Source organism: Zalophus californianus, chromosome 10, assembly GCF_009762305.2.
Source record: "Zalophus californianus isolate mZalCal1 chromosome 10, mZalCal1.pri.v2, whole genome shotgun sequence".
Classification (NCBI taxonomy): domain Eukaryota; kingdom Metazoa; phylum Chordata; class Mammalia; order Carnivora; family Otariidae; genus Zalophus; species Zalophus californianus.
This window is the reverse complement of record NC_045604.1, coordinates 90972314-90994253: the sequence shown is the minus strand read 5'-3', so window position 1 is coordinate 90994253 and position 21940 is coordinate 90972314. Positions and strand designations below refer to the sequence as shown.

The 21940-nt window shown below is 46.1% G+C and overlaps 1 protein-coding gene across 1 annotated transcript in view; it reads left to right on the top strand.

Annotated features, from left to right (window-relative positions):
• The window catches only part of VWA3A (von Willebrand factor A domain containing 3A), a 57801-nt gene that overhangs the window by 21166 nt on the left and 14695 nt on the right, over window positions 1-21940 (top strand). The window contains exons 13-22 of the mRNA XM_027613940.2: window positions 2319-2444; window positions 5005-5140; window positions 5250-5353; window positions 6876-6956; window positions 7375-7469; window positions 9273-9392; window positions 14903-14977; window positions 15124-15268; window positions 15937-16132; window positions 19898-19968. Of these exons, the coding sequence (XP_027469741.2) occupies window positions 2319-2444; window positions 5005-5140; window positions 5250-5353; window positions 6876-6956; window positions 7375-7469; window positions 9273-9392; window positions 14903-14977; window positions 15124-15268; window positions 15937-16132; window positions 19898-19968 (1149 nt within the window). The remainder of the gene's footprint in view (window positions 1-2318; window positions 2445-5004; window positions 5141-5249; window positions 5354-6875; window positions 6957-7374; window positions 7470-9272; window positions 9393-14902; window positions 14978-15123; window positions 15269-15936; window positions 16133-19897; window positions 19969-21940) is intronic.

Here is a 21940-nt window from a genome sequence, read left to right as displayed (position 1 = left end):
TTGCTCAGCGTGCATGATGAGTGGATTGCCCACCAGTCAGCCTAGAGGCCTTTTAAAGCCTCGCTGGTCGAATCCTGAGTCTCTATCCAGTTGTCATCACCATGGGCTCCAACCCTACCTCTGCTCCCACAAAAGCGGAGTCTGAAACAGTTGCCTCAGGTCTTCCTCCAAGATATGTCCCTGCTACTGCAGGGGACCCTCAACAATCAACTCTGAATGAACGATCAGTTCTGTACCAGTCCACCCATTAGTATCCTTGTCCCAGTTAATCGTAGCATCACACACCCTGTGTCCACAATGGAGGTAACAGTTAGCAAGTGTGCGTGTGGACCATTGGCCAATTGAGAATCCACCATCCGTTCAGCTCGCAGGCTGTGTCTCGCCTGAAACCATCAGTAGCCTTAAGCCAAATAATATTTGTATCTTACAGTGTTCAAGCGTCACAAAGTCTAGCATTTCACACCAAGGAGCCAAGGTCAGACAACGTTTTCCTTGGTTTACACCCCTTCTGGTTACATAATTTCCCAGACTCTTGTTTGTTGAGGCCACAGATCACAGGGGCTAGGAAGGTACCGTAAATGAACGAAACTGGCTGGTTTAAGAAGTCTTTTTTTTAAAAGATTATTTATTTATTTATTTGACAGCAAGAGAGAGACAGCGAGAACAGGAATACCAGCAGGGGGAGTGGGAGAGGGAAAAGCAGGCTTCCCGCGGAGCAGGGAGCCCGACCCAGGGCTGGATCCCAGGACCCTGGGATCATGACCTGAGCTGAAGGCAGACGCTTAACGACTGAGCCACCCAGGTGCCCCAAGAAGTCTTTTATTTTAGGGGCTTCTGGGTGGCTCAGTCGGTTAAATTTCTGACTCTTGGTTTCAACTCAGGTTGTGATCTCAGGGTCCTGAGATCAAGCCTGGCGTTGGGCTCCCTGCTCCGTGAGGAGTGTGCTTCTCCCTCTGCCCCTCCACCTGCTTATGCATGCTCTCGCTCTCTAAAATAAATAAATAAACCATCAAAAAAAAAAAAAAGAAATCTTTTATCTAAAAACCCTTGACCCTCTTGGCTTCTCTGTTGTTTTTCTTCATAGAGATAGGAGTACAACAAATATTATTGTCTTATTTTAAAATAAGCAAAAAACCAGAAAACAGTTAGAAGGATAACAAAAACCTTAAGCTGACTCAGAGGGGTGGGGGGCAGCAGAGAGTGGGTGAAGCTGTGGAAGACTAGGTAGCTCTCGCTCCATCTAGAGAGATGCCTCTGCTCAGCCCTTGGCCCATCCCCATCGTTGCTCTGGAGGAATGTGACCCCCATGCTGCTAGGTCTTCCAAGGAGCCAGAAATCTGGATTTGTATGTATATGTGACTTCTTTACATTTTTTTAAATGGAGGTGAAATTCACATAAATAAAGTTCCCCACTTTAAAGTGAACCATTAGCAGCACGTAGTACATTCACAATGTTGTGCAACCACCACCTCTATCCAGTTCCAAAACATTTTCATCCCCCCAAAAGAAAAGTCTGTACCCGTTAATCTGTTACTCCCCCATCCCCTCCCCCACAGCCCCTGGAAACCACCAACCTGCTTCCTGTCTCGATGGAGTCACCTATTCTGCATATTTCATATAAATGGAATCACACACCTTTTGTATCTGTCTTCTTTCTTTTAGCATCTTGTTTTCAAGGTTCACCTATATTGTAGCCTGTCTCAGAGCTTCATTCTTTGTTATGGCTGATTTATTGTCTAGATCCACAACCTTCTGTGTGTCCATTCATCCATTGATGGACACTTGGGTTATCGCCACCCTTTGGCTGTTGTGAACTGCTATGAACATTGGTTGTACAAGCATCCGACTCCTCGTTTTCAATTATTTGGAATATCCACCTACAAGAAGGGGAACTGCTGGGTTATAGGGGAACTGCTGGGTTATATGGTAATTCTGTGTAGACTTCTTTGAGGAACCACCAGTCTGTTTCCCACCAGCAGTGGGGCAAGTGTTCTGGTTCTCCCCATCCTCACCAACGCTTGTTACAATCCTTTTAAAGTTACATCCATAACCAGTCCAGTGGGTGTAAAATGTTTCTTCGTATCTTTAATGTTAGAAAACCCTCCAGTTATTTAATAACACTGCAGGCCAATACTATAGAAATGGAACTTGGCAGATCCGCAGGCTCTATCAGGCACATGGACCCTAGTTTATAACGTCTGGCTTAACCAATCCGCCACTCAGCTTTAGGAAATGACATGACTGCTTGCCCTTTCCTGCATTGGCCACAGCTAGCAGCCAAGTGACCTCTGATGGCTGATTCCTCCTACTACCCCCAGGTCTACACCAGCTGGGATGTGGACCAGCTCCTGGAAGAAATCCAGAAAGCCCAGAGCCTCCTGGGCCACATCCAAGCCTTGCGCCACAGGACGCCCTGTGAGGAGCTAACCAGCATGATGAAGGAGGTAGGTGGTGTAGGGGAAGATTCTGGAGCTGGCCTCACTCCATCCTTCTTTCTCACCCGTCTCTCTGAGGGCATAGCTGCCGAAGCCCCCATGTACTGACAGAGAAATAAGGCAAAGCCCTACCCTTTGCTGTACCCCACAGCTCTGAGCTGCATGGGCCTTCCACTGTGCCAGAAGGATCCTGATGGATTTTCTAACTGAAAAATGTAATTTCAGAGAAAGGCCAGCAGGCTCCTGCCACCCCACCCACCTCCCACTGTCCCCTCCCTACCCCCCAGTTTGGAGAAGGATGAACACCTCACCCACACAGAGTGGGCTGTCTTGAAGATGGTCTTTGCTACCCAGTGCTTCATTTGGGGCAAACATCCCTGCGTGGTGACTTGATTAATGTAACATCAGCAAAATAACTCGGTCAGCTCATGAACGTAGCACCATAAGAGCTCTGAGCTGTTTAGATCAGGCAGAAAACTTAACTGTGGACAGCAGGCACTGAGAATGTGTTTATAGCTTCGCCAATGGAGGTGTGGCTGTGACGTACAGGATGTCTCGGTCTGGCTGGATGCAGTGGAAGAGACACCGCGCCTAGAAACTGGAACCTTCCGATTCGGTTCCAGCTCTGCTACTGAGTATCTATAAATCATAATAACTGTTGTATTAGAATTAGAAGAGTTCTCATTTACTGAGTGCTCATTCTAAGGTAGACACAATGATTAATTCTTTAAAGGTCTTATTTTAGCATAACAACGGCAGTCTGCTGTAGATGTATTATAAACCCCCATTTTACTGATGAGGAATCTGAAGTTAGAAGGCTAAATAATTTGCCTCAGATTCCAGAGACAGAGACAGATGAAGTTGGAATTGAACCCAGATCTGTCTGATGTCAAAACCTCAGCCAGGAGTTTCCCACAATGCAATGCATGTATTACTCATGGTTTACAAGACAATTACAAAGTGGTATATGAATTAATTTTTTTAATGTTGTGTATTTGAAACTAGCTCATTATGGTAGTAATACATCTTCTTTCTAAAATTATTTGAGTACAAAAAAGGGAGTCAATTTTAAAAATTAGATCAAATTAACAATTAAAAAGCTTTAATGTTACACATTTGGTTTATTTTTTTAAAATAGTTTTTTTTTAAGATTTTTATTTATTTATTGAGAGAGGGGGAATGGTAGAGAAAGAGCATGAGAGGGAGGAAGGTCAGAGGGAGAAGCAGACTCCCCGCTGAGCAGGGAGCCCGATGTGGGACTCGATCCTGGGACTCCAGGATCATGACCTGAGCCGAAGGCAGTTGCTTAACCAACTGAGCCACCCAGGCACCCTGGTTTATTTTTTTAAAGATTTTATTTATTTGTTTATTTTTAAAAGTTTATTTATTTGAGAGTCTTGTGGGGGGCAGAAGGAGAGGGAAAGAATCTTAAGCAAGCTCCACACCCAGCATGGAGCCCAACACGGGGCTTAATCTCATGACCCTGAGATCATGATCTGAGCCAAAATCAAGAGCTGGATGCTTAACTAACTAAGCCACCCAGGCACCCCTAAAGATTTTTTTTTTAAGTAATCTCTACACCCAGTGTGGGCCTTGAACTCACAACTCCAAGATCAAGAGTCACATGCTCTACCAACTGAGCCAGCCAGATGCCCCCCTATTTGATTTATTTAAAAAAAAATTCTAGCTGTGCCTGGTTGGCTCAGTCAGGGGAGCATGCAACTCTTGATCTCGGGAGTTTTGAGTTCAAGCTCCATGTTAGGTGTAGAGACTACTTAAAAGTAAAATCTTTAGGGAAACTTGGGTAGCTCAGTCAGTTGAGCGTCTGGCTCTTGATTTTGCTTCATGGTCATGATCTCAGGGTCATGGGATCGGGCCCTTCACTGGACTCCATGCTCAGCACAGAGTCTGCTTCTCCCTCTCCCTTCTGCTTCTCCCCCCATTCTTTTTTTTTTCTCTCTCTCTCAAATAAATACATAAAATCTCTAAAAACAAAAGGGTAAAATCTTTTAAAAAATTCTAAATAACAGTACAGTGGTATTCAGTTACAGGAAAATTCATGAAGGCAGTGCTCAAATGTCTAAAATTTGGGAATTGTTCTGTGTCTTATTTATACATGACTTAGGACTTAACATCTCAGAACCTCAGGCTTTCAGTTTGTAAATGTGGGTGAGGGGAGGCTGGACTAGACCAGGACTCCTGAAATGATCTGGTGTAGGAGTTACTGTTTACTTCTTCGAAGCCTTGTGTTAGGAGCTCATGGAGGGGCCACCTGCCATCTTGGAGCCCAAGGTGACGATCTTGATGGTAAGGGTGGGGAAGGGGCCAGGAGGATGGACAAATCAAAGAGGAAGCAAGTTGCTGGGGACATCTCCTTCTTACCCTGGAAATTCCAGCAATCTCCGAAGAAGGGGATGGGGATGGTGGGCGGGGAAGGCAGAACTGCCTTTAATTTACCTGGTAATGTTTTCAGATGCTCCACTTAGGGGAACTGGGTGGGTTGGGGAGACTAAGGGCTTCTCAGCTCTAAAATATGATTTTGTAATGAAGCCTTTTAAATTTAATTTAGATTTCCACAGAGATTGCAGAAGGGCCACTCACAGGTCTCTTGCCTAAACCCCCAAAGCATGAGGGTCCCCTCACAATTGAGTTCCCAAACTTGGACAAGACTTCTGCAGAATGGCTAAAGATCAATGGCCTAAAAGGTAAGTCCCCAAAGAGGGCAGAACCCAGGACTCAGGTGACTGACGAAAAGGCATAAACCCTCTGGGGCTTCAAGAGCTGTATCTCAAACCCCACTATTTATTTTTACAGCCAAAAAGCTAAGCCTTTATCAGGTTCTGGCACCCAATGCATTCTCTCCTGTGAAGGAATTTGTGCCTATTCTTCAGAAAACAGTATCTTCAACTATCCATGAGGTAACTCAAATTCAGAGTTCTTTCCAGTCCTCTGCAGGGGGTTCCTCTGTGACCTTTCCCTTCCTTTTTTATTTTATTTTTTAAGATTATTTATTTGACAGGGAGAGACACGGTGAGAGAGGGAACACAAGCAGGGGGAGTGGGAGAGGGAGAAGCAGGCTTCCCGCTGAGCAGGGAGCCCAATGCAGGGCTCGATCCTAGAACCCTGGGATCATGACCTGAGCTGAAGGCAGATGCCTAACGACTGAGCCACCCAGGCGCCCCTAACCTTTCCCTTCTTAAATGTCCAGGAAATGAGAGTCCTAAGTCAGAGCACGAGGAGCCGGGGTCTGAGGGCCTGGAGTGAGATGCAGGCTTTCCAGAACTTTCTAGAACTCTCATCACATCTACTCTAACTGCAGTTTTGCAAAGATTTGAACCTGAACTCTGGAAGATGGGGCAAGAGGGAGCAAGTCAGGGATAAGGGAGCAAGTCGCCTCCTCCTTGAAGGTTTTCCTCCATGCACTCCGAACACACTCGCTCTCCTTGTGTCCTCACTATACCTGGTACAGACTTCTGCCCTAGTTCCTATAATGTGTTAATGTGTGTACTTATTATGTGTCTAAACCCCCACCACAGTAGGAGACTTTATTTTTTTTTAAAGATTTTATTTATTTATTTGAGAGAGAATGAGAGATAGAGAGCACGAGAGGGAAGAGGGTCAGAGGGAGAAGCAGACTCCCCGCTGAGCAGGGAGCCCGATGTGGGACTCGATCCCGGGACTCCAGGATCATGACCTGAGCCGAAGGCAGTCGCTTAACCAACTGAGCCACCCAGGCGCCCAGTAGGAGACTTTAAAAAAACAAACTCTCTTCTCCAACCCTGTATCCCCAATATCTAGTACAAGCAAGCAGCCAATGAATGTTTCCCAGACAGCTGACTGGGTGGAAGGAAGGATGGAAATGTAAACATATGGAACTATGAAGGGGAAAAAATGGAAGGATGAATGACATAATAGAATAGAAAATGATGGAAGTATGGAGAAATGGAAGGAGAGCATTAATAGGTGAAGAGAAAGGTCAGTGGAAAGATGGAAGAACCAAAGAGAGGAGGGATAGATAATTGTAGCCTCAGATTGATGAGTGACTAGGTGGGTGGATATGACAACTTGGTGGAGGATGAAAAATTAGATTTATCCAAGTGTCCATGAAGGCCTGTCCTGGTTCCCAGTATGTTTTAAGATCTCAGACTCTGCTAATACAAAACCTCCAACCATGTCTTGTATTAAGACTCTGATGTTTGGAAGACCCTCCTCAGAAGGCAAGCCTGGCTTGCTGTCAGGCATGGTGCACTCAGGGACCACTGTCCTGAAGGCCCTCTGCTGCCATGACCAGGGACGCGTAACACGACCCCAGATGTGCTCGAAGCCCATTTCCCTCTCACACATCTGATTTGGAGAGCCCAGTGCCTAGATTAAACTTACAATCCTTCCCCGCATGTGCTCTGTTCACCTGCCACCCTTCCTGGCCACACCTGAGTGCAGAGGGCAATGGTCCAATTTGAATGGCATGATGGGACAGTGAAGAATGTTCATGTGGACCTGCCCTTCCTCTGTGAGTACCAGGTTAGTAATGGGTCCAGTTGGTCAGCATATGGGGTTTGGGAAGAGGGGACAGGAGGAAGGTGCCATGGAATTTGGAGAGACCAAGACATTGACCAAACTTCCTCTTATAAACAGACTGTGTTCTGCCTCCTGGTACCTCTGGAGCTTTCTCCACCTGCTCCCCAGGCAGGGACCTGTCAAACAAACAAAAGTCTCTAATCTTTTGGGGCAAGATCTGCTTCCTCTCCCCTTCCAGTCAATGAAATATATGGACTCTTCTCTTCCTGGTCTTGTGGCAGACTCATCCAGGATTCAGTGAAATGTTTATACTGCCTGGATACCCATGGCCCCATCCCTAGAAGCCAGCCTTGCCCCACAGGCCCCTTAATCGGCCATGCTTTGGTCAGTCGCTCACTCTGTGTGGCCCATGGGTTTGCAGAAACAGCTCAGCAGAGCTCTGCGGACGTACGAGAGACGGATCGAGTGGCTCTCCTTGGCCAGCCGAAGAATCTGGGGCACCGTCTGTGAAAAAAGGTACCTTCCCTCAAGTAGTGTTCTTGTCCTTTGTGAGTCCCATGTGTGACCTAAGCACTTTTCCAACTCATGAATTCCCTGTTGGTAGCATCAGAAACCATCCCTTAGACTAAGGATCAACCATCACTCAGCAGAACCCCTAGAGGAAGAAGTCGCCACTACCATCATCAATATCAGTACTGTCATCATTGTGTTACTCAGGATTCTTTCACTTAAAAAGCAACAGAAACTAAGTGCCAGTTGGCTTAAACAAAACAGGGAGGTCTGGTTGAAGGTAAGTGAAAATTCTGAAATAGGTTTGATAGCTGTCTTCAGGCATGGCTCCATCCAGGGGTTCGTGCACGTCAAGAATCTTTCTCCATCTCTCAGCTCCACGTCCTTCCCTCAGGCAGACTTTCCCTTCCAGGGGATAGCCTCTGGGGAAATAAATGGATCTTTTTGTTTCTTCTCTCTGTTTTAAGATCCCTGGTCCCATTTGGCCTAGGTAGCAGGATAGCCCCCTGAGCTCCCCACTTATCTCCTATCAGGTTAGCACTCCCAGGGCTTGGGGCAGGACCTGTCCAGGAACTATTCACTGTGGCCTGGGAGGTAGGATATTCTAATTGCCGAAAATCAAATGCCCACCCTTCAACCTTGGGGCAGGTCTGTTCCACTCAATTCAAGTGGACTGACGGAGGCAGAGGAGTTTTCCAGGACGCTGTTGTGAGGGGAGGTGCTGGATGCTGAGCAAGAAGAAACACTGTTTCTTCTTGCGTTTACAGCATCCTTGCCATCCACAGCTTATTGGATGCATTACCACTTACAAAGTACCATACTATTCCACCCTTTAATTCTCAAAGTGACCCTGTGAGGAGTCTTATTATGAATAGTTCATAGTTAAATAGGCCAAGGATCAGAGAGGTTTTGTGACTTGCCTAAGTCACACAGGAGGTGGGACCTGAATCAAGATCTTCTGACTCTAAATCCACTGGATTTTCTTTTGCTATCCATAATTGCTGTCTTGTGCTCACTTTGGCAGCATATACACTAAAAAAAAATAAAAATAAAAATAAATAATTAAATAATGGAACCATAATTGCTGTCTCAAATTTAGAGTGGATGGTGGAGTTGGGAATTGATTTGAAGTAGTGAAAAAAGGCCAAATGGGACTAGGGATCTTAAAACAGAGAAGAAACAAAAGATACATTTCTTTTTTTTTTTTTTTTAAGATTTTATTTATTTGACAGAGAGAGACACAGTGAGAGAGGGAACACAAGCAGGGGGAGTGGGAGAGGGAGAAGCAGGCCTCCCATGGAGCAGGGAGCCCAATGCGGGGCTTGATCCCAGGACCCTGGGACCATGACCTGAGCCGAAGGCAGACGCTTAACAACTGAGCCACCCAGGCGCCCCCAAAAGATACATTTCTTTCCCCAGAGGCCCAGATACACCTAATTCCCTATCTCATTTGCTTACCTTGTTTCTGTTTCCCCTGCAGAGCCCCCAACCTCTAATAATAGTGAATGCTAGTGCTTTAAAACAGGGGAATGTGTGAAAATCATTCTAGGCAGCCCCCACCCCTTAAACCATCTCCACCGTGTGACTTTACTCCATGGTAGAAGCCCCTGGGAGAGAAGCTTCCATGACCCCGTTAGTCTACCATTGTAAACCCACTCCTGCTGACTTCACACCTTGGAGAAGATTTTGGCCAGCTATGAGTTTGGCATGCAAAACTCCCCTGGAAAAAACTTTAAATAGTAAAATGGAACAAAATAAACATTATCTGAGAGATTCGGTTCTCTTCTTAAAGCTTGTGTTTCTTTTTAGGGTGGTTATACTGCTGGATATCTCTGTGACCAATTCCATGTACATTATTCATATCCAGCACTCCCTGCGGCTTCTGCTGGAGGAGCAATTGTCCAACAAGGACTGCTTCAACATCATCGCGTAGGCTCCTAGTTCCCAGTGGGGGCGCTGGGGGCAGGGGTCGCCTGTGGTCCATGCCATCGCTGGGCTGAGGTTCTTGGCAGGTAGCTAGATGACATCTTACCTAGCACCCAGCATCCTAGGATGGCCATCAGTTTATCTGACTTAAATCATCTTGTTTGGGGTATTGAATAATTAAATGGTTGCAGGACAGTCCCACTGGGACGAAGGTGATAAGTGGCCCCCAAACACACTGCTCGATCAGCCAAGATAAAGTAACTCAGCCCATTGCCCCATTTGCGTTCTGAGCTGATAAACACAAAAGAGAGAAAGAAGGGCCCCCGGGCATGCCCCAGTGTGTCAAACATTTAAGATTCCAATTCCAAATGCTAATTATATGGATTTATATATATAACTATATATATTTAAGTTATGTGTAACTATAGAATATATAAATTATATATATTTAAATTATATATTTTATATATAAATAATTTGATATATATGTTTAAAATAAAATATAAATATTGTATATAGAACACATATTTTAAAATTATATATAACTATATATATTTAAATTATATATAACTATACATCATATATTTATATTATGTACCATTTTTATATATAACTTATATATAGTTACCTATAATTTAAATATATATATAGTTTTATATATTTATTATAATTGCATACCATTTCCCCTAATTAGGGGAGAGAGAAAAGGAACCCACTTAAAAGATTTATTTATTTATTTTAGGGGCACCTGGGTGGCTCAGTTGGTAGGCGACTGCCTTCGGCTCAGGTCATGATCCTGGAGTCCCAGGATTGAGTCCCGCATTGGGCTCCCTGCTCGGCAGGGAGTCTGCTTCTCCCTCTGACCCTCCCCTCATCTCATGTGCTTTCTCTCTCTCTCATTCTCTCTCTCTCAAATAAAATAAATTAAAAAAATCTTTAAAAAAAAAGATTTATTTATTTATTTTAGAGAGAGAGTATGAGTGGGGGGAGGGACAGAGGGAGAGGGAGAAAGAATCTCAAGCAGATTCCCCACTGAACACAGAGCCTGACATGGGGCTCGATCTCATGACCCCAAGATCATGACTTGAGCTGAAGCCAAGAGACAGACACTCAACCAATTGTGCCACCCATGCATCCCAGACTATACATGTTTATAACACTTCGTATCAAGTAGGGAGTATTCTAAACCTATTAAGTCAGCGGTTAATATTATATATTATACTGTACCAGAACCTTATCTTTTTCTAATACATTCTACAGAAAATAAAATGCTTAGAGAAATATTTTAGGCAATGTTTTCATTCATTTACCCGTCCATTAATCATTCAACAAACTTTTACTGAAAGCCTGCCATGTACCAATCCCTGCACTGGGGATACGGAAGTGAATACATACAATACCTGTCCTCAAGGAGGTTAGGGTCTAGTAGAGGGAGACAGGCATGTTAATAAATAAGTGTTATTAACTGCTTTCTGCAGAAATAGGCAGAAGGCAGGATCAGACTATCCTGCCTGAGCACAGGGAGGTCAGAAAATCTTCACAGGGGCACCTGGGTAGCTCAGTTGGTTAGGCATCTGACTCTTGGTTTTGGCTCAGGTCATGATTTTAGGGTCATGAGATCGAGCCCCGCATCAGGCTCCACGGGCGTAGAGCCTGCTTAAGATTCTCTCTCTCTCTGTCTCTCCCCCTCTGCCCCTCCCCCCCCGCACTCATGCTCTCTCTCTCTCTCAAATAAATAAATAAAATCTAAAAAAAAGAAGAAGAAAGAAAAGAAAACATCTTCACAGAGGAGATGATCCTTTCATTGGGTCTTGCCAAATGAGTAGGTGTTTACCTAGCACATGGGAATGATGGAGGCAGTGGGGAAGAAAGGCATTTTAAGTAAAGGAAGCAACAGGGGGCATAGAGGTGTTGGAGCTATGGGACACAGACTCTGGAACTTTGGGGGACCATGAGGGAGTTCAGTCGGTGAGAAAACAGGGTGAGAAAGAGAGATTGTGCATGACAAAATCAAACAGATGGTGGAGGGTTTATATATGTAGGATGTGCTCAGGAGATTTTATACTATAGGACATCTAGGCATCAGAAGATTTGAAGCAAGGTAATAACATGATCAGATCTTGAATACTCATGTCACAGTGTGGAGGAGGCATTGAAGGGATGTGACCCTGGAGGGATGGAGGCCATTGGGACTGCTCAGTGGTCTGCACTAGAGTGGAGTAGGCTTGAGCCATGGCCATGGGGATGGAAAAAAAGGTGCATGTGAGAGGTGTTGGAGAGTTAGAATCTACAACACGTAGTTACCATCTGGCTGTAGGGTGTGAGAATGGTGAAGAGAAGATGTCCCAGATGGAGCAGATCTTGGAAGTAGAAGATGGTTTTAATCCTGTACAATTGAAGATTTTCAAGAGGAGATTCAAGAGTTGTAGGACTCTGGTGAGGAGTTCTAGTCAGGAAATACAGGTTTGCGAGCCATCGGCATTCTGGTCAGTGGTTGAGAAGGGCATGAAACGCACCTGTGGAGATGTGAAGGGAAGCGAAGACACTGAAGGCAGAACTGGTGAGGCACTCATGTTTGGAAGGCGGGCAGAGGAAGGGAACCCCCAAAGGAACACAAGAGAGGAGCAGCCAAAGAGGGATGAGGAAAACGAGGAGAGGCTGTTGTTGAGAAGCCACGTCTCAGAAAGAAGCAGAGTTTAATTCTGCAGAAAAAAAGCAGGAAGGGGAAGAATAAAGGAATCCACTAAATTTGGCAGTAGAGCTCACTGATAACAAAACAATGAGATACAATTTTTTTTTTTTTTTTTTGTAATTCAGTTTGGCAACCAAATATTTAAAAGATTCAGGGACGCCTGGGTGGCTCATTTGGTTAAGCAACTGCCTTCGGCTCAGGTCATGATCCCAGGCTCCTCTCTCTCTCTTTCTCTCTCTCTCACAAATAAATAAATATCTTTTATTTTTATTTTTTCTTAGAGATTTTATTTATTTGAGAGAGAGAATGAGAGAGAGAGAGAGAGCACATGAGGGGGGGAGGGTCAGAGGGAGAAGCAGACTCCCTGCTGAGCAGGGAGCCTGATGCGGGACTCGATCCCAGGACTCCAGGATCATGACCTGAGCCAAAGTCAGTCGCTTAACCAACTGAGCCACCCAGGCGCCCATAAATAAAATCTTTTAAAAGAGTCAAAAAAACAATGCACAGTGCTGGTGATGATGTGATGGAAAGGGCACTCTTGGAAACTGTCCACAGAAGTGTAATTTGGCATAGCCCCTGTATTAAATTTTTAAGTGTATATTCTTCATTCCTTCAATTAATACTTTTTTTTAAAGATTTTATTTATTTATTTGACAGAGCACAAGCAGGGGGAGCAGCAGGCAGAGGGAGAGGGAGAAGCAGGCCTCCCGCAGAGCAAGGAGTCCACTGTGGGGCTCGATCCCAGGAGCCCGAGATCATGACCCAAGCCGAAGGCAGACGCTTAACCAACTGAGCCACCAAGCGCTGCTAAACCTTTTTATTTTATCTGAAGGAAATACAAGGATCAGTGTGCAGAGATACCATGCAGGGTTGTTCAATGCAGTTCTAATAGCAGATAAACCTAGAAAAAACTGCATGACCATTGGCAAAATGGGTAAAACAATCATGATAGTGCAACCATTCAAAAGAATGAGGGAGATTTACATGTGCACATTTAGAAAAATGTCCTCTGTAAATCCCAATGAAAGGAAACAAGCAGGTTACAAAGAATATATACTGTAAAATTCCATTTCTGTAAATATGTATATATCTATGTGTTTTTTTAGTATAGTTGACACCATGTTACTTAGTTTCAGGTGTACAACTTAGTGATTTGACAAGTTTTATGCTTTTTTTATTTATTATTTTTTAAAGATTTTATTTCTTTTTAAGTAATCTTTACACCCAACATGGGGCTCGAACTCACAATCCTGAGATCAAGAGTCACCTACCCTGGGGCACCTGGGTGGCTCAGTTGGTTAAATGTCTGACTCTTGATTTTGGCTCAGATCATGATCTCAGGGTTGTGAGATCGAGCCCCACATCGGGCTCCACACTGGGTGTGGATCCTGCTTAGGATTCTCTCTCTCCTTCTCCCTCTGCCCCCCACCTCCGCTCTTTCCCTGTCTCTTTCTCTCTCTCTCTCTCTTTTTTTTAAGATTTTATTTATTCATTTGAGAGAGAGAGAGAGAGAGCACGCTGAGCAGGGAGCCTGACTTGGGGCTCGATTCCAGGACCCTGAGATCATGACTTGAGCTGAAGGGAAACACTTAAGCATCTGAGCCACCCAAGGGCCCCTCTCTGTCTCTAAAAAAAAAAAAAAAGTCGCATGCTCTACCAACTGCCCAGGCACCCCTATGCTTTTTATTTTTTTAATCCAAAAGAATATAAAGTTAACAGAACTTTTTCTGGGGAATAAAATTGGAGGAGTTTTTACTCTCTGGATGTTGTTAGAATTTTTTATCAAACTGTAATAGAGGATTTAGTATCCAACTACAATAGATATTTTCATGAGAGGGGAAGGAGGTTATTGTTAATATTTGCCAGAGAACCTACCAGAAGCTGGACTGCAGTGGGTTTCGGAGTAAGGAGAAGCTGAGGAGGTGGTGGGACATTGTTTTTCCAGGGAGCTGGTCCGTACGCGGGAAAGAGAAGTGGCTAAAGGAGTTGACCCTGGAAGAAAGAGGAAGTTCTTTTTAAGAATGGACAGGCTTAAACATGTGCAGAGACAGTGGGGCAGAAGGGAATAGAGAGAAGTAGGGGATGTGTTGGGGGAGGGAGGTATCCGTGGGCAGAGTCTCAGAAGGCCAGGTGGAAGAGTTCATCTAGAGCCAGAGACAGGACACCTTTTCCTTGACAAAGAGGAGCAGTCCTCTTCTCAAGGATTTAAATTCTGTCTCATGGGAAAACGAGATGATGCATGTTTTTTTAATTAAAAACTATAGGGACACCTGGGTGGCTCAGTCGTTAAGCGTCTGCCTTCGGCTCAGGTCAAGATCTCAGGGTCCTAGGATCGAGCCCCGCATCGGGCTCCCTGCTCGGCGGGAAATCTGCTTCTCCCTCTCCCTACACCCCCTGCCCCCACCGACTCGTGCTCTCTTGCTCTCTCTCTCAAATAAATAAATAAAATCTAAAAAAAACAAAACTATAGTACAGACAGAGTGAAAAAAGTCAGTTGTGGGGCTGAATCAGTTCTAGGGGAATTTAAAATGGGACAATGATTCCCTCCTTTGGGGGGCGGGGAAGTCAGAAAAGAAGTCTGGCCAGAGCTGGTCCTGGCTCTGAGTCTTGAGACCCCCAGCTCTGCTCACACTGCAGATGTACTGTGACACGTCATGACTAGCAAGGAAATCTTGTGGATGGCCCAGGCCAGTGACATCCTAACCTTTTGGGGTGTAATCAGAATTTTGCCCCCCTAAAAGCCTGGGGAGCGCAAAGACCTGGGGTATAGTGTGGCTATGTCTCTTGCTTAAGAACATGCCCCCTTACCTTCCCTCCCAAGGTTTGGAAGCACAATTGAAAGCTGGAGGCCCGAGATGGTTGCCGTGAGCCATGAAAACCTACAAAGCGCCTGGCGGTAGGTGACGGTCTGAGACTGTGCCTGCTGTGTCTGAGGGCAGCCTCTGTGGTACCGTTTGCTCTGTTCCCCTCTCCACCAGAATCTCCGCCCTCCCTCCACCCCACCCCCAGCGCCTCCCTCAGCTGGCCCTCTTCACCTCCCAGGTGGGCCCTGACTCTGCGGTGTCAGGGAAGCAGAAACGTCCTCAGCGCCCTGCGGAAGGCAGTGGAAGTGGACTTCAAGGACAAAGACAAACACCAGTCTCAGGGCATCTACCTCTTCACGGGGGGCATCCCCGACCAGGACATGGTGGGTCGGCCTTGTTCTGGGCGTCCTTTGCGACCCTAAATCTTCCACCAGGTGGATGCCTTAGCAGTGGGTTTCTCCAGCCTGATTTTTCAAACTAGACTTTATTTGTTTTTAAGATTTTATTTATTTATTTGACAGACAGAAAGACACAGCGAGAGAGGGAACACAAGTAGGGGGAGTGGGAGAGGGAGAAGCAGACTTCCCGAGGAGCAGGGAGCCCGACGCAGGGCTCGATCCCAGGACCCTGGGATCATGACCCGGGGCCGAAGGCAGATGCTTAACCGACTGAGCCACCCAGGCGTCCCTCCAAACTAGACTTCAATGTGCAGAAGAGTTACCTGGGGATGTTAAAATGCAGATCCTGTTTCTGAAGGCCTGGCCTGGGACCTGAGAGTCTGCCTTCCCAGCAAGCTCCCAGGAGATGTCCATGCTTCTGGTCCCCTGACCACACTCAGCATGAGCAGGCTCTCAGGTCCACTCCCCAGCCATGCCCTGTTAAGACAGAGAAACTGTGGCCCAAGCTCAGTCATCTTTCTATCCTCGGTGCCACATATTAGACCTGCCACCCAGCAGGCCCTGGGGAAAGAGGATTAGGCTCAGTGAACCTGAGACCAGTCCCTCCAAGAGCCCTCAGCCGTGGGGCCCTCCTGCCCTCTCTCCCCCAACAGCCCATGCTCAGCGCCTACATGGCCGAGGCCTGTGGGGGCTGCGACCTCCGGCTGAACGTGTGCCTCTTCTATGTGGGTGAGCCTCCGATGGACATCACGCCCCCTGCCCACTATGCCAGCCGCACTGACACGAGTGCCGCCTACCGGGAGGTCACCCAGGCTACTTCTGGGCGCTTCCACTGGTTCGGAGACACAGGTGCGTGAGGGTTGGCAGTCCCCTCCACCTCCTTCCTTCCAGAAAGTTGTCTCAGTACCAACATAGTGTGTTGTGCCATAGATGTGTTCCAGGAAAAGGGCATGTGAAAATCCCATTCGGAAATCTCCAGCATCCCTATTCTGGAGATGGATGGTGGTCAGGGCCACACAATGACGTGAACATACTTAATGCCACTGAATTGCACACTTCAAACATGGTTCAAATGGGGGGCGCCTGGGTGGCACAGTCAGTTAAACATCTGACTCTTGGTGTCGGCTCAGGTCCTGATCTCAGGGCTTTTTTACTTTTAAAGTAAAAAAGAAAAAGTAAGCCTACTTTAAAATATTGTATTTATTTATTTTTTAAGTAAGCTCCATGCCCAATGTGGGGATTGAACTCACAACCCTGAGATCAAGGGTTGCACGCTCTCTTGACTGAGCCAGGCAGGTGCCCTGACTTAAAAATATTTCAGAATGTCACAGCTGGAAGGGGCTTACGGGTCTCTTGATTTAACATTTCCCAAAAGGTGATATGTTTATAACAGGAGGTTGGCAAGACAGGTGAACGTGGAACATGGAGCAACAATTTCTTTTGTTGCGATAGTTGTAGGGGATCAGAACATGCCACCCCAAAATATACCACTGTGGCATAAGGATTAGTTTGAGCTGAAGACAACTGAGAAACAGTGAAGGAGTTCTCTGCACCCCCATTTGCCTAAAAGCAGGACATAAATGTCCATGTTAGGTGTCTCCCTCTCCCATGCCAGGAAAAGAAGCACTGGAGACAACAAACCTTACTAAAACAAGTAGCCACCCCTAAGAACCTAACCCCCTTCCCTTTGTCTTGTCACTTCCCTACAAAGGAGCTGTCCTTAGTTTGTTTTTGTTTTTTTTTTTAAGATTTTATTTATTTGAGAGAGAGAGAAAGAGCTCGAGTAGGGGGGAAGGGTAAGGGGAGAAGCAGACCCCCCACTGAGCAGGGAGTCCTACACGGGACTCGATCCCAGGACTCTGGGATCATGACCTGAGCTGAAAGCAGATGCCTAACCCACTGAGCCACCCAGGCACCCTGAGTGGTCCTTGGTTAAGGTGCCATATAGGCCCCAACTTCCAATCACACCCTCTGAGTTACTGAGTTTCTCCTGCCTGTGTGCATGCTGCCATGTTAAGAAATTCTGTTTTTCTCTTTTTAATCTGTCTTTGTCAGTTTTATTCTCCCAGCTGGAGAAATCTAAGAGAATAGAGGAAAAGGGTTTTTTTTCCCCCTCCCCTAAGTAGTTATTTGCTTATTTTAACATTTCATTAAAAAGTGCTAACTTTAGGGGTACCTGGGTGGCTCAGTCATTCGGCGTCTGCCTTCGGCTTAGGTCATGATCTCAGGGTCCTGGGATCAAGCCCCGCATCAGGCTCCCTGCTCCGCGGGAAGCCTGCTTCTCTCTCTCCCACTCCCCCTGCTTGTGTTCCCTCTTTCGCTGTGTCTCTCTGTCAAATAAATAAAATCTTAAAAAAATAAATAAAAAATAAAAATAAATAAAATAAAATAAATTCCTTAAAAAAAAAAGTGCTAACTTTAGGGGCACCTGGGTGGCTCAGTCATTAGGTGTCTGCCTTTGGCTCAGGTCATGATCCCAGGGTCCTGGGATTGAGCCCCGCATCGGGCTCCCTGCTCAGCGGGAAGCCTGCTTCTCCCTCTTCCACTCCCCCTGCTTGTGTTCCCTCTCTCGCTGTGTCTCTCTCTGTCAAATAAATAAATAAAATCTTTTAAAAAAAAAAGTGCTAACTTCAGGGCACCTGGGTGGCTCAGTCAGTTATGCGACCGACTCTTGGTTTCAGCTTGGGTCATGATCTCGGGGTCATGATCTCAGGGTCATAATCTTGGGGTTGTGAGACTGAGCACTGCAGAGAGGTTCTCTCTCTCCCTCTGCTCCTCCCCCATTGCCCCCCCAAATAAATAAATCGTTTTTAAAAAGGCTAACTTTCTGGGGGGCCTGGCTAGCTCAGTCAGGAGGGTCATGAGTTCAAGCCCCACATTGGACCTAGAGCCTATTAAAAATAAATAAAAGTTTTTTTAAAAAAAGGTGCTAACTTTCTGCTGTCAGAATTGACATCAATTTTTTTCTTTTTAAAATTTATTATTATTTTTAAAGATTTTATTTATTTATTTGACAGAGAGAGAGAGAGAGAGCACAAGTAGGCAGAGTAGCAGGCAGAGGGACAGGGAGAAGCAGGCTCTCTGCTGAGCAGGGAGCTGGACATGGAGCTCGATCCCAGGACCTCAGGATCATGACCTCAGCCGAAGGCAGCCACTTAACCGACTGAGCCACCCAGGTGCCCCTATTTATTATTTTTTAAAATGTTTTATTTATGGGGGCGCCTGGGTGGCTCAGTTGGTTAAGCGACTGCCTTCGGCTCAGGTCATGATCCTGGAGTCCTGGGATCGAGCCCCGCATCGGGCTCCCTGCTCGGCAGGAAGCCTGCTTCTCCCTCTCCCACTCCCCCTGCTTGTGTTCCCTCTCTCTCTGTCTCTCTCTCTGTCAATTAAATAAATAAAATCTTTAAAAAAAAAAATGTTTTATTTATGTACTTTTTTTTTCAAAGCAGGCTCATGCCCAGCGTGGAGCCCAATGCAGGGCTTGAACTCATGACCCTGAGATCAAGACCTGAGCTGAGAGCAAGAGTCCATGCTTAGCCAACTGAGCCTCCCAGGCGCTCTTAAGTTTTCTTCTTTATTTTTTTAAGTTTTCTTTTTAAAAATATACTTTTAAAGTATGTTAGATAGACATTATAGTGATCATTTCACAGTATACGCAAATATCCAGTCATTATGTTGTATACATGAAACTAACATATGTCAGTAATATATATATATAGACACACACACACACACACATATATGCTTTTAAGTAAACAAAAGTGAATTGACAAAATATATAAAGGAGATAATGGTTTAGGTGGCATGCAGATAAGGGGAAATGGATGGGGATACAGCAGTGATTGAGGTTTGGGATGCACTAGTACATTCCACCCTCTCTGATTTACAAATGAAGAAATGACTCCCAGGGATGTGAGTTACCTGTGGTTACAAAGTTAGTGGCATAGCTGGGGCTGGAACTCTGGGGCCCTGTTACCCAGCTCTTCCCATGAAAAGTGCTGGACATTAACATTTAAGTTATCCCTGGTGATTATTACTAATAATAGCACACACTCTAGAACAGTTATTATATGCCAGATATGGTTCCAAGCCTGTTACATATATTATTATTCATTCCTCACAATAACCCTATGGAGTGGGTTACTCTTATCCCCATTTTACAGATGGGAAAGCTGAGACACAGAGCCCAAAAGCACACAAGTAATAAGTGGTGGGACCAGGAGTTGAACCCCAGCAGGCCAACTTCAGAGGCTGTCTTCTTAGTCATTACACTCCAGTCCATCTCAAATAAGTCACCAACATTCACTACAGACACTAGATACTTTAAATAATACCAAGATGGGTCTTTTTATTCACTGGAATAGCAGGACCCTCGCTCCTAACCCTTCCTTCGTCTGGGTGAGAGCAGTTGGCTGGGTGCAGGGTGCTGAGTCCTAGGGCCAGCCCCCCTGCTGGGAGCCTCACAGTACATGCCCATCCCCTTCACCGCTGGATGGCGTAGGGGTGGGGGCTGGTCAGCTCCAGTCACCTCCACACAGCCCTGGTGTGTACAGATATGGATGCTTGCCAGGATCTACATGCCTTCTCCATGCTCACAATGTGCTTTGTGTCTAGGTATTTACGAAAGTGATGACATCAACGCCATCATGTCTGAGATGGAGAAGGCTCTCAGCTACTCCCAGAAGGTATGCCTTAGGTGTGGGTTGAATGACTGCGCTTCTGTCTTGGGGCTGCCATATAAAGTACCACAAACTAGGCAGCTTAAAGCAAGAGACATTTATCCTCTCAGTTTCAGAGGCTGTAAGTCTGAACTCAAGGTTTCAGAGAGGCCATGCTCCTTCTGAGGGCTCTGGGTAGAATCCCTCCTTACTCCTTCCTAGCTTCTGATGCTGGCTGGTGTTTTAAAAAAATTGCACTGGATGCTTGTTAAAAATGGCAAGGAAGACTTTATCCAAGGCTACTACAGTAGAGGAGAGAGATTGAACTCAGCTCTGAATACAACCAAGAGAGTTAGGGATTTATAGCCCATGTAGAGCCAATAAAGCAAAAAGGTCAGTGGATAGAAATGTACTAAAAGGAACTTAATTCGATATTCAGAGTAGGGGGATTCTTGCCAAACAGGCTGAACGGGATTCTTTGCTAAAACTGGGTTAAATAGGCTGAAGTCAAGGCTGAGTCAAAAAGAGCGCTCAGAGGAGCCCACTTGAAGTTCAGTCAAGGACAGAGTCCTTGTCACCAGCAATCCTTGGCTTTCCTTGGCTGTGGTAACACAGCTCCCAGCTCTGCCTCCGCCTTTGCCTGGCCCCTCTCCCCCTGTGTGTGTCTGCATCTCTTCTCCTGCACGGATGCCCTGCTATTGAATTAAGGGCACACCCTTCTCCAGTATGACCTCATTAACTTACATCTTAATTACACCTACAAAGACCCTATTTCCCAGGACGGTCACCTTCACATGGACGGTGGGTTTGGACTACCACATATCTTTCTCAGGGACACAACTCACCCCATATCAGCCTCCCTCCCCATGTCCTGATCCACTGACACCCAAGGCTTTGGATGAAACATGGGAGTTTCCTATAAGTCATGGTTAAGGTCTGTGTGCTATACATCTTGGCTTCCTTGGAGTTCCTGGAATGCCTGAGCTCATTCCCAAACTCCTTCCTCAACTTGGGGCCTCTGCACCTGCTCTTTTCTCTGCCTGCCATCCCCTCCCAGATGGCCCATAGGTTGCTCCTTATCATTCCAGACTCACTAAAATGTTACTTCCTCAGAGAATGGTGTTGAACAATTCCAGGTGAGAGAAGGGGTAGAAAGGGGCCAGGTCATGTGAGGAGCCATGAGAACAGGGATGAGGGAATGGACATGAGAGCATTTAAGGAAGAATTGACCACATTTATGGCAATGGAATGCATGCGGTGAGGAAAAATTCCAGAGTCACTTCCAGGTTCCTTGCTGGGGGACCTGGCAGACAGTGGTGCCAGTGACTGAGAGAGGTAACAGGAGAGGACCCTGGTCGGCGATGTGGGGAGGGTGGCCCTAGGACAAAGGTGAGTTTGTGGGGCTTGTGAGCTGTGGGTCCTTGAGGGAGGGGGGAAAGTTAGGGGCTGGAGGTAGATGTGGAGCAGTTCAAGCCATGGGGGTAGACTGATAGCATGAAGGGGGTCATGGTCAAGAGGAGGGGAGGGAGGAAGAGCCTGTGAAGGAGACTCGGCCTGACTCACATTTTCACTGAAGCCATTTGCAGGGCAACATCCCCCTGGCTACAGTGTGAGCTCCTGAGAGGGCAGGGCCACCGGGCTGGCCCATCTGTGGCTCCCCTGGCCATGCCTCAGCTGCCCTCCCTGGAGAGATGCCTCTCTGGTGCTTTGTTTACCCCTTCTCAAGTGCACCTTAGTCTGTTCCCTCATCTGACAAACATTCGCAAAGTATTAGTGGGCAATAATGGTTTAACCCACCCTGCCTAGGACGTGATTTACTTTCAACTGGTGTCTTCATGCTTTGAGAATTAACTGGAGAAGCTTTCAGGCAGTGGAGAAATGTGTTGGCAAAAGGAACCAAGTATTATACCACTGTTCTGCCAGCATTGGCCCTGGGTATGTGGTGAGCTGATGGGCGTATGTGGATGCTGGGTCCATGTATGGAAGGCACTGGCTTTGG